Source organism: Atractosteus spatula, chromosome 22 (genome assembly GCF_055471065.1).
Source record: "Atractosteus spatula isolate fAtrSpa1 chromosome 22, fAtrSpa1.hap1, whole genome shotgun sequence".
Taxonomy (NCBI): Eukaryota; Metazoa; Chordata; class Actinopteri; order Semionotiformes; family Lepisosteidae; genus Atractosteus; species Atractosteus spatula.
Genome location: NC_142727.1, coordinates 2,379,066 through 2,389,980, shown reverse-complemented (window position 1 = coordinate 2,389,980; position 10,915 = coordinate 2,379,066). Strand labels below are relative to the sequence as shown.

The following is a 10,915-nucleotide window of genomic DNA, read 5'->3' as shown; positions in this document are numbered from 1 at the left end:
CAGCAGCCAGTGGAGGCTGAGATTGATACTAACTGACCAGGCTGCTGCTTTTCCCTGCAGGGCCTGGGGAGAGTCTCTCCTGCAGCTTCCCGATTGGAGACTGGGGTCCCAGCCGCAGGAGCTGGAGTACTGGAGCTGCATCTGCTGTCGCTGCCTGCAGGAAACACCCCAGCAGACCAATCACCCCTGCACCCCAACCACACTCTTCTCCACTTCCTGCGCAGCTCCTGTGATACCCAGGAGAACTGAGTCTCTTCTCCTTTGTGGAACTTGAAAATAGAAAACCAGTGTTCATTTAAAAACGAGCTAAAAAACGAAACCCCAATTCTCTTATTCCCACACTTCTGGGCTCATGTGTGACTTCAGCTGGTGCTCTGTTGGCACTGTGCCTCTTCCCTCACCCAGATAAACCAATAAACCTGCCACCACAGCTCACAGGAATAGGGCAGCAGTTAATCATGGACGTGGTGTCATCAGCCCCTGTGGGAGGAGAGGGCATCAATGGGGAAGGTCAGACCACAGAGAGAGAGGAGTTGGGGGGTCCAAGAGGAGGGAAGGCCTTCCTCAAGACCCTCTAGAGAGGAGGGGCTGCAGGTGTTGAGGGTGGGAGGGCAGGTGCCATTGTGATCCTCAGACAGCGGTCAGCACAGCAACACGCCTCCAGCGTTGGGTCAGGGAGAAGAGGATTGTGCACCTTGGAAGAGAAGACAGAATGAACTATTGAGGCAACAGCCTCCCCCACCAAGAGGAGGGGTGACACCTGACTGCTCCCCCAGGCCCCACAGACCCCAGAGCGGGACCCCACTGTCTCCCAGCTCCGAGCCTCCTCCCTCAGGGGCACAGGGAGCTGGAGAGTCCTGCCCAGAGAGCCCCTGGAACTCTTGACCTCTGACCCCTGGCAGACTCGGGTCTCACTGCAGCAGAACACGGCCTGTGTGTGGATTTGGGGTCCCAGCTGCACCCCTGGACAGCCTCTGCGCTCCGACGCCGGCGGAGTCACGGGCGGCTTGCAGAATTCAATTTAATACAATTTATTTTTACATAGTGCCTTTCACAACAAGGTTGCCCCAAGGCACTTAACAAAATAAGTGACCGTACATGTTGTGAATACAGAACAGAAAAGACCAGAAGACAACGAAGGAGAGGAACCACAAACTCCTCAGTAAGGAGAAAAGAAACCTGTAGGGGTCCAAGGTCAACTGTCTGCCACACCCCTAAATGCTAAAATTATACAATTAAAAAAGGGAGAAATGAATGAAGGTATTAATCCATCCATCATGTCTTCTCTATGTCAGTACTCCATGCAGATCTCTGTAGACCACCAAAATCCTCGTAAACGATAGCTACATCCACGATGTCCCTCTTGGATCCAAGGCAGTGATGCAGCATCCAACGCAGATGGTACCCAGCCCGGGCACCATCCAGACATGGGGGGAGGAGAATAGGATAGTTTGATCAGAACAGATGTGTCTACCTGGTGGGCCAACACAGAGACACACAATGGCATGTACAGCAGCACCAGCAGCCATGGTTGCAGCAGGCTATAATGTAAGGTGTGAGCAGGCTAGGCTGAAGTAATAGGTCTTCAGTCTGGATTTGAATACTGAGATCGACTCGGCGTCCCGAACATGGGGTGGGAGACAGTTTCATAAGCGAGGGGCTCTGTATCTAAAGGCTTTACCTCCAACTGTTTTTTTATTAATGCGCGGAATACGAAGAAGACCTGCATTCTGTGATCTAACCGGCTGACTTGGATGGTAAACATGAATAAGTTCCATTAGACGGACAGGTGCCTGACCTCGGAGAGCCCTGTAAGGAAGTAGAAGGATTTTGAAGTCCGCCCTGTACCTGACAGGAATCCAATGAAGAGAGCTAAGCATGGGGGTTATATTGGTCATACCTTCTGCTCCTAGTAACAATTCCAGCTGCTGCATTCTGAATTCGCTGTAAGGTGATGAAAGAGTGGTGGGTGCTCCCTGATAGTAGGGCTTTGCAGTAGTCTAACCTGCTGTATACAAGAGCATGTACAGTATTACTTTCTCTGTGTCTTGAGTGGAGAGAATCTGCCTTAGTTTTGCAATATTTCTTAATTGTAGGAAGCATGTTTTCGATACTGTTTTAACATGAGAATTACACGAGAGCCTTTAATATGACGCCTAGGTTACATGCTGAGTTTTTGAGGCAAATGTTTTAATCCTCTGAGTGAAGTGCTGAAGGTATAGTAGTCCTATCAGTATTGTTGCCTCCAACAGAACAGAACTGCAGAATTCCCACACCACCTGGAATTACAGCGGAGAACTTCCAACAGTTATTCTCACAGGCTTTTTATTCACCAACAAGAGGATACACACATAAAGCCTAAACACGACACAGCAATTGTCCTCCTCCATCTGACAGTGACATGCTTTTCCACGTGGTTAACTCTCTACACTGTGCCAGTACAGATGGAGGAAATTAACTAGTCAGTAAAAACACAACAGACAGCTCGTAATCCACACTGGAAGACTGGTTCATCTTCTTTCACCAAATGAAATCAGGTTTGAGTGAGGCTATAAATCCAATCCAGGCTCACCAGTATCTACTAAACCTCTCTGCCTGTAACCTGAGAGAAAGCTGTTCTTTTTCTTGACGGAAATCTCCCTCACAGCACTGATCCACTGTTCACATGTTGGGGGCTTTCCAGTAAACCCAGTTTCTTGTGATTGTTGTCTTACTGGCAGCTAAAGGAATACCTAGTATAAATCTACCCTTTACTTACAAGTAATCAAAAGTAAAACTACCCAAACACACCAGGGAGACGGGGAACAGCGTGTTTAGGTTCACTATATTATTAAGGGTTCATGTAGAGGTTTCCTGTATTGTTGAATTTACAGACAGGACAGGATTATGTGTAAATGAGTCTCTACTTGCTCTCCACACAACCTCCAACACTGTGAACTGCTTCCTTTTTGATGCGTTTGAACTTTAGGATGCATAAATAAATGTCAGGTTTTTCCAACAGAAGTTTCCCCAAATTTGTGAACTTGTTGAAATCTGTATCTGTTCTTCCATTGATCTACAGGTTTGACCATTTCCTTTAAATATATTCTGCTGAATCTTCTCATCACACAATCAACATTATGCTCCAGTGTTGATATTAAGTTTCTTGATGAGCAGCTATAAATGTGTCAAGCAGTGTCTTACCTGGGCCTGTAAGTGGCTGCTTCATGAGATCTTCAGATGAGAGGGGTCTCTGCTCTCTGCCAGCACACCTGTCACACAGCGCTGGGTCACGACGCTGCACAGAGCCGGAGACGGCTTCACCTGGGAGGAACATGAAGTCTTACCGAAGGCAGTCAGAGCTGTAACTTCAGAAGTCAGAGTGAAGAAAAAGAAAGGATTATGAGCTGATAGTGAGGGCAGCATGCTGGTAGAGTGGCTAGCATTGCAACCTCACAGCTCTGGGTTCAATTAGCCCACCTGGCAGTGTTGCAGCTCTGTGCAGTAATATACTGTATACCCCAGCAGACTGGTACTTGTTGGCTCTGTGCAGTAATGTATACCCCAGCAGACTGGTACTTGTTGGCTCTGTGCAGTAATGTATACCCCAGCGGACTGGTACCTGTTGGGTCTGTGCTGTAATGTATACCCAGCAGACTGGTACCTGTTGTTGCTCTGCAGTAATGTATACCCTAGCGGACTGGTACCTGTTGGTGCATTGTGCATTAATGTATACCCCAGCGGACTGGTACCTGTTGGTGCATTGTGCATTAATGTATACCCCAGCGGACTGGTACCTTCTGGCTCTGTGCAGTAATGTATACCCCAGCGGACTGGTACCTGTTGGCTCTGTGCAGTAATGTATACCCCAGCAGACTGGTACCTGTTGGCTCTGTGCAGTAATGTATACCCCAGCAGACTGGTACCTGTTGGCTCTGTGCAGTAATGTATACCCAGGGGGAACAACAATACAGAGGGACAGATTGTGCTCTCAGTGCCTATACTGTATCCCCCAACTCTTCTGACACAAACTACAGGACAGAAACCAGACCTAGACTCTCACTCCTCCCCAGACTATTCTGAGACTAACTACAGCACAGAATTCACAAATGGACACACCTCCTCTCACTCTTCCGCAAACTGTTCTAAAACAAAATACAGCACACACAAAAAGTCACAACTGGACTTTCAATCCCACAGCCTATCCAAACACATCGTAGACAAACTACACTCAGCAAGCACAGCTGAACTCTCACCCCCAACTCACCCTGCCCAAACACGTCTCAGATAAAATACAAATCATGTAGTCAAGCCATATTTCTGAGGTGAAAGAAAGAGGTTTTGACAATATGCTGTACCTGTGGGTCGAATGTCAAGCCTGAATCAAGTATCACCATCATGTTTTTCAATATAGACTGAAGGTCAAGTACAGTACCATCTACAGACAGGGTTACAGCACTGGCTTTACAAAGTTGAAATCAGACACCAGAGAGGACTGGGGATATCTGTGGGCAGCTGGGCTCTGTTTTACAGGGGTGGGAAGTGCTCAAGACCCTCACCGGCAAATAACATGTTTTTGTTTTGTTCTGGGAGCTTTGCAATGACTTACTGTGTCCGGCGCTTAAACAGGAAAAATGAGAAGAAACACATGGAAAATACATTAAAACAAAAAATACTAATGTCTCGTGTGCAAAGTCCACAGGGCACACCACCCCAGACAGGGATCTTCAACACTGCGCTGGGGCAAAGCCCTCAGAACTCTAGCAGAGAAGAGTGCAGATGAATGGGTTTGACGCAGTGATTTAAGAGCTGGGGCAGAGCCCTCTGACCTCTAATACCCACAAGGAACAGTGAGCTGGAATACCCTGGATAATCACTGTTCTCACTGTAATACCCTGGAACTGTGCTGCAGGACAAGAGCTAACCATCCTCATGAGGAACATATTTACCAGTGAAAACAGCCTGGGGATTACATTTTATATGACTGGAGAAAGGTTCCGAATATTTTTTTGATGGTTAGGATATGATTAAATCTGTGCTTTTCGGAAACTTTGTAGAGTTCTGACAGGTAACAGAATACAGAAATGCATACAAATAGAATAGTTTCTATAGAATAGTTTCGGACTAACATCTAATCTTTCCGAATTTTACGGGCCCCCAGGACGTGAGAGCAGGGAAAGACACACAATTACTTTACAGCAAAACATTCACATCCAAGTCTGTGAGCAAACTCTTGAAATCTTTCTTTTTAAAACGTTTACAGTCGATATAAAAACGCCGCTCCTTTCTCGAATATCTGAACTGCATTTCGAGTTCGTCTCTTCCTCCGTCCTCTGCACTATTTCATATAGATTTTAAAACCAGTAAATCAAATGAGCAAATTAAATTCACTCCTTTAACTTGCGTTCCGTTTAATATTTATTAATGACCCGACACTAAAACCGCTATCAGACAGCAAGAAGAAATCATTTAACTCACCAGAGATCCACAGCTGAAATCGTGTGGACTGCAGTTCTTATTTTAAAGACATTTGCCTTGTTTTCCAGACAAGCGTGTCCTGTTTTTCTCCCCTTAGCGTGTCCCGATCCACTCTCTCCTGCTCCCTCTGCTGGACAGTCGTGGTCTCTGCACCCAGGAGCTCCGCCCTGGTTCAGCTGTAACCTTACAAACAGGGAGATACTTTTCTATCGGTCCTGTAACTGTTTCTCAGTCAAAGCGACTGCTTTTTCTCCCAAAAAGAATTTGAATATTTATTTCTTTAAAATATTTTCTTTTTCCCCGTTTACATCCGTTTTGTACAATATATGCCAGGGACTTGTGCAATACACATATATTTATATTGTGCAATACAACTTTTCTGTGTACTGTTCTGGTTTGGTCTTTGTGTGTTTTGGACTGTGAGTAACTCTTCTTAGTGCACTGATTGCACTGCATTATTATTATTGTATCCTTCGTTACACTGTGCTGTGTTGACTGTGTTAAGCTGCTGTTGCACTGCAATTTCCCTCACGGGATCAATAAAGTATCTTTCGAAATAATGTTTAAATGTTTTGCAGAGCCTTCACAGCATAGGGTCAGTTTAACATTTTTACTGTATGTGATTCACTTGTTTTTTATAGTAAAGACTTGTATAATAGTAATACCTAAACTCCACAGAAACATTTCAATATCCTGCATTTTCAAAATATACTCCATTACAAGATAAACAGCAACTTAAAACCTGAGACCCGTGTTTTGCTTCATTAAGATCCGAAATAATTGTTTCAGGTCAGACATGGAGGCTATTTTTATGGAAGCTCGCTCGATTTATACTGCCTAAAAACATGCGACCATATAATAACAGGATTTAGACGCAGTTGTAAATTTCTAATCGTTAAAACACAAACTAAAAATAAAAAGGAGAAAACATGCAAGCGGACCTGGTTGAGACACGATCCCTCCTTCTCTGATTCGTGCAGCAGCAGAAACATTAACCTCTTCCCTGCCGGAGAGCCGATAGGCACGAACAGCACCGGTGTTCACGTTATTCGACGTGAAATCCCTATTAATTAGATATAATTAAGAAATTTTGGATAAAGTAATAACATGCGCGCACACACACAAAAAAAAGGTAATGACTGCCCCTTCTCGACTCTGTGGGTGGCTCTTAAAAGAGCCTTTGGGTTCGCTGATCGGGGATGGGCGGGCCGGGTTTACTTGGAGCTGGTGTACTTGGTGACGGCCTTGGTGCCCTCGGACACGGCGTGCTTGGCCAGCTCTCCGGGCAGCAGCAGGCGCACGGCGGTCTGGATCTCCCGGGAGGTAATGGTGGAGCGCTTGTTGTAGTGCGCCAGGCGGGAGGCCTCGCCGGCGATGCGCTCGAAGATGTCGTTGACGAACGAGTTCATGATGCCCATGGCCTTCGACGAGATGCCGGTGTCCGGGTGCACCTGCTTCAGCACCTTGTACACGTAGATGGCGTAGCTCTCCTTCCTGGACCTCTTGCGCTTCTTGGTGCCCTTGCCGGCCGTCTTGGTCACGGCTTTCTTGGAGCCCTTCTTGGGAGCAGATTTCGCTGGTTCAGGCATCTTCACAAACTGTACTCTGTAAAAACAGGCTTGAGAGGTCTGGTCTCCTACAGCTCCTATTTATAGCGGCCGCACGCAAACCAGCTCGCTCAGCTAAGAAGGCGGCTCATTGGTCAGCGAGAGAGCTTCTCTCCTATTGGCTGCGCTCTGCGCCAATGAAATTCAAACGGCTGAGCGCCCGAGCCGCTCGCTCTGACTCCAGGCGCCTCTCTCTCCCCTCCGCCCGCGCACACAGGAACAAAGGGCCGTGTGATCCGTTTAGCACTACGTGCAGATTTTCTGAAATCCGACTCTCATTACTCTGCGATTTGTGTTAACGTGGGAGTCCAAAGCAGTTTTGGAAATAATCGATCATTTAATGCACTTAAACCCTTCTAAATATGTACACACATGAATCCTAAAAACATAGATTAAGAGCGTAATTTGCTGGTTAACTGCAACAGGGTCTTGTACAGACAAAAATGGAAATATATGAACCCTCTCGAGTGTTGTGGTGGCTCTTAAAAGAGCCTTTGTGTTCAAGGAGAAAGATCCTGCAGCGGGCGGTCCGTGTCTAAGCGCGCTCCCCGCGGATGCGGCGGGCCAGCTGGATGTCTTTGGGCATGATGGTCACCCTCTTGGCGTGGATGGCGCACAGGTTGGTGTCCTCGAAGAGCCCCACCAGGTAAGCCTCGCTGGCCTCCTGCAGAGCCATGACGGCGGAGCTCTGGAAGCGCAGGTCGGTCTTGAAGTCCTGGGCGATCTCTCTCACCAGGCGCTGGAAAGGCAGCTTGCGGATCAGCAGCTCGGTGGACTTCTGGTAGCGGCGGATCTCCCGCAGAGCCACGGTGCCGGGCCTGTAGCGGTGGGGCTTCTTCACGCCGCCGGTGGCGGGGGCGCTCTTGCGGGCAGCCTTGGTGGCCAGCTGCTTCCTGGGCGCCTTGCCGCCGGTGGACTTGCGAGCGGTCTGCTTGGTTCTCGCCATCTTCCTCGCTGCTCTTCACAATCAGCACTGTAGTGAGAATCGTTGACCGCACTCGGGTTTATATGCGCAGGCAGCCCCGTCCTGATTGGTTGAAACGCACACGGGGGGAGGAGGGTGCAACTCTCTGATTGGACGGTTTGAAACCGAGCGCGCAGCTCCTACACTCCTCGCGGGTTCAACGGCTCCAGGTCTCTCGGTTTACTAAGAGACAGAGGATCGATTTTCCTTGATTTATAAACTAAAAGCAAGTTCAGGCGTTTTTATACCTCGACACCAATAAAGTGTCAAGGATTTTGATTGCTGCTTTAGCCATGATAATATAGAACAATAATATACTTTCATTTAATAGTGACATAGTGTAATACTACATTAATAACGTTATGTATTGTAATTTATAGTGAAAAATTGTGACTTGGGAGAGCGTTCTGCTGAGGGACAAGTCCACTTAAATTAACTGAAATAATAATACAGATCTTATTAACTCCAGTACAAGAATAAGGAATGCAGATACCTCTTTGGTTTGTAATTAAAAGGTTAAAAACGAAGCGAATAAAGAAATGTTATGAACTGTATTGGGAGCTCAACAAATCGCTCTTCTCTACAGCAGCTGTGATTCTGGGACGCGATGCTTCACCATTAAAATGTTAAAAAACTTGTAAACGCTGAAATTATACAAGTAAACAGAAATCGCTCTTTTCAAGAGGCTGTGGGTGGCTCTTAGAAGAGCCTTTGTGTTCGGGGTCAGTCGGGGTCTCTGCCGGGCTGTTTACTTGCTCTTGACCGGCTTCTCGGTCTTCTTGGGCAGCAGCACCGCCTGGATGTTGGGCAGCACGCCGCCCTGCGCGATGGTCACGCCGCCCAGCAGCTTGTTCAGCTCCTCGTCGTTGCGGACGGCGAGCTGCAGGTGCCGGGGGATGATGCGGGTCTTCTTGTTGTCCCGGGCGGCGTTGCCAGCCAGCTCCAGGATCTCGGCGGTCAGATACTCCAGTACGGCAGCTAGATACACCGGGGCTCCGGCGCCAACCCGCTCGGCATAGTTTCCCTTGCGCAGCAGCCGGTGGACACGGCCCACAGGGAACTGCAGTCCGGCCCTGGAAGAGCGAGTCTTGGCCTTGGCTCTGGCCTTACCGCCGGTCTTTCCTCTGCCGCTCATCTTGCAGTATCAAGCTTGTCTGAAGAAATGTGACAACAATGATCACAAGTTGTCTGCCGCCCCGCTTTTGAATAGTCGCGGCTGAATTTGATTGGTTGGACGGGAACAAGCTCTCCACCCAATCAGAGATCAGTGTTGCCAAACTGCGCTCTCGGTCTCGACCAATCAACAGGCAGGAGGGAAATTCGGACTCTGAACACAGAGCGCGGCTCTGCTGCAGAGCGAGAACCAATATTTGTTTTTCAATTTCAAGCTTATTATCATTATTCTAATACACAGGTATATGGAATAGCGAAATGCTATTTAGCTAGCTCTCAGGCGGTAAGTGGTAAAAAACAACAACAAAAGTTACATACATACAGTTGCATAAGAAAAGAAAGACAGAGACAACAGGCCATGTGCAGAACAGGCGATTAGCAAAACCACGACAGATAATGTGCAAAACACACTGCTTAATCGGTCATTTTCATGCTTTAGAAAGTGTATATTTTAGTGAATTTCACCACCGTCTGACTCAGTAACCATGTCTTAACACGCTACCTTGAGTGGAATTAAGCTCAACTCCCATAAGAATCTGGATCACCCGCCTGCGAGGGAGCGATATTGAAGTCACCATTGTCGCTCTTATAGTGATCAAGTTGTCACGTTACGCCTTTTCACAGTTCCGCTATAGCTGCGAGACTAGCAGTCACGAATTGCAAGTCACACACTAATGAAAACCTACGGGCAATGTAAGTGTAACATTTCACCTCATTGTTGGTGATGAGATGAAAGGAGTCGCAGTGTTGTTCAGTGACGATTAGAAAGTTTCATTCTTAACGAAAAGGCCCCCTTATAATTCTACAAAACCTTCCCTATGCACCCAGTATTTACAATAGTATTTACATTTGAACAATATTTTACTCAATTCGACTAAATATCGCATTTCAGTTTCAAGAAAAAGATACTTTAATAGCTAAAACTCAACCCCCCCTATCGAGCGAACCGGCGCTTTCAGGCGGTGAAAAGGGAAAGTCTGCGCTCTCTCTCGGAAGGGCTGGTGGCTCTTAGAAGAGCCTTTGGGTTTGGAGGAAATTAACTCGGGGGTCGATCGCTCACTTCTTCTTGGGAGCCGCTTTCTTAGCTTTGGCCGTCTTGGGTTTGGCCACCTTGGGCTTCGCTGCCTTGGCTTTCTTCGGGCTCTTCGCCTTCTTAGGCGCCGCGGGCTTCTTGGCCTTCTTGGGGCTCTTGGTCGCCTTCTTGGCCGCTGCGGGCTTCGCGGCTTTCTTGGGCGACTTCTTGGCGGCCGCCGGCTTCTTGGGCGCCGCCTTCTTGGGCTTCTTGGCGGCCGCTGGCTTCTTAGCCGCTGCGGGTTTCTTGGCCGCCGGCTTCTTGGCTTTGGCGGCGGCGGCGGCTTTCTTCACGGGCTTGGTCTTGGTCTCCGCCTGCTTCTTGTTGAGCTTGAAGGAGCCCGAGGCGCCGGTGCCCTTGGTCTGCACCAGGGTGCCCTTGGTCACCAGGCTCTTGATGGCCAGCTTGACGCGGGAGTTGTTCTTCTCCACGTCGTAGCCGCCGGCCGCCAGGGACTTCTTCAGGGCGGCCAGGGACACGCCGCTGCGCTCCTTGGAGGCGGACACGGCCTTCAGGATGAGCTCTCCCACGCTGGGGCCCGCTTTCTTGGGCTTGGCGGCGCTCTTCTTCTTGGGCGCCTTGGCCGGCGCGGCGGCGGGGGCCGGAGCGACTTCTTCTGCCATCGCTGCGTCTCTGTCTGCT

At 48.4% G+C, this 10,915-nt stretch overlaps 3 protein-coding genes and 1 pseudogene across 4 annotated transcripts; all 4 read right to left on the bottom strand.

The window, feature by feature from the left end:
- Nucleotides 1-1,291: 1,291 nt before the first annotated feature.
- LOC148816520 (histone H2B-like) lies at nucleotides 1,292-7,046 on the bottom strand. The gene is made up of 3 exons (XM_088939848.1): nucleotides 6,676-7,046; nucleotides 5,461-5,640; nucleotides 1,292-1,421 (listed from the first exon to the last, which is right to left on the bottom strand). Exons 1-3 carry the CDS (start codon nucleotides 7,044-7,046, stop codon nucleotides 1,292-1,294), a joined length of 681 nt encoding a protein of 226 aa, XP_088795974.1.
- Nucleotides 7,047-7,599: 553 nt separating this feature from the next.
- On the bottom strand, nucleotides 7,600-8,010 carry LOC148816519 (histone H3). The gene has a single exon (XM_088939844.1). The coding sequence runs from the start codon at nucleotides 8,008-8,010 to the stop codon at nucleotides 7,600-7,602; it is 411 nt and encodes a 136-aa protein (XP_088795970.1).
- Nucleotides 8,011-8,776: 766 nt separating this feature from the next.
- LOC148816518 (histone H2A) lies at nucleotides 8,777-9,163 on the bottom strand. The gene has a single exon (XM_088939845.1). It carries the CDS (start codon nucleotides 9,161-9,163, stop codon nucleotides 8,777-8,779), a length of 387 nt encoding a protein of 128 aa, XP_088795971.1.
- A 978-nt stretch (nucleotides 9,164-10,141) lies between these two features.
- Nucleotides 10,142-10,913, bottom strand: LOC148816517 (histone H1 pseudogene; annotated as a pseudogene). The gene has a single exon (XR_016094685.1). The product of XR_016094685.1 is annotated as a histone H1 pseudogene (transcript).
- Between the last annotated feature and the right edge of the window lie 2 nt (nucleotides 10,914-10,915).

Bases quoted from the DNA above. Each gene is read 5' to 3' on its own strand.
- LOC148816520 (XM_088939848.1), bottom strand. From the start codon at position 7,046: ATGCCTGAACCAGCGAAATCTGCTCCCAAGAAGGGCTCCAAGAAAGCC. The intron at 5,641-6,675 runs GTAAACCCGGCC...CCTGTTTGTAAG, and splicing joins ACCAAGTACACCAGCTCCAA to GTTACAGCTGAACCAGGGCG. The intron at 1,422-5,460 runs CTGGTGAGTTAA...CCCCATGTCTGG, and splicing joins ACGATTTCAGCTGTGGATCT to ATGGTGCCCGGGCTGGGTAC.
- LOC148816519 (XM_088939844.1), bottom strand. From the start codon at position 8,010: ATGGCGAGAACCAAGCAGACCGCTCGCAAGTCCACCGGCGGCAAGGCG.
- LOC148816518 (XM_088939845.1), bottom strand. From the start codon at position 9,163: ATGAGCGGCAGAGGAAAGACCGGCGGTAAGGCCAGAGCCAAGGCCAAG.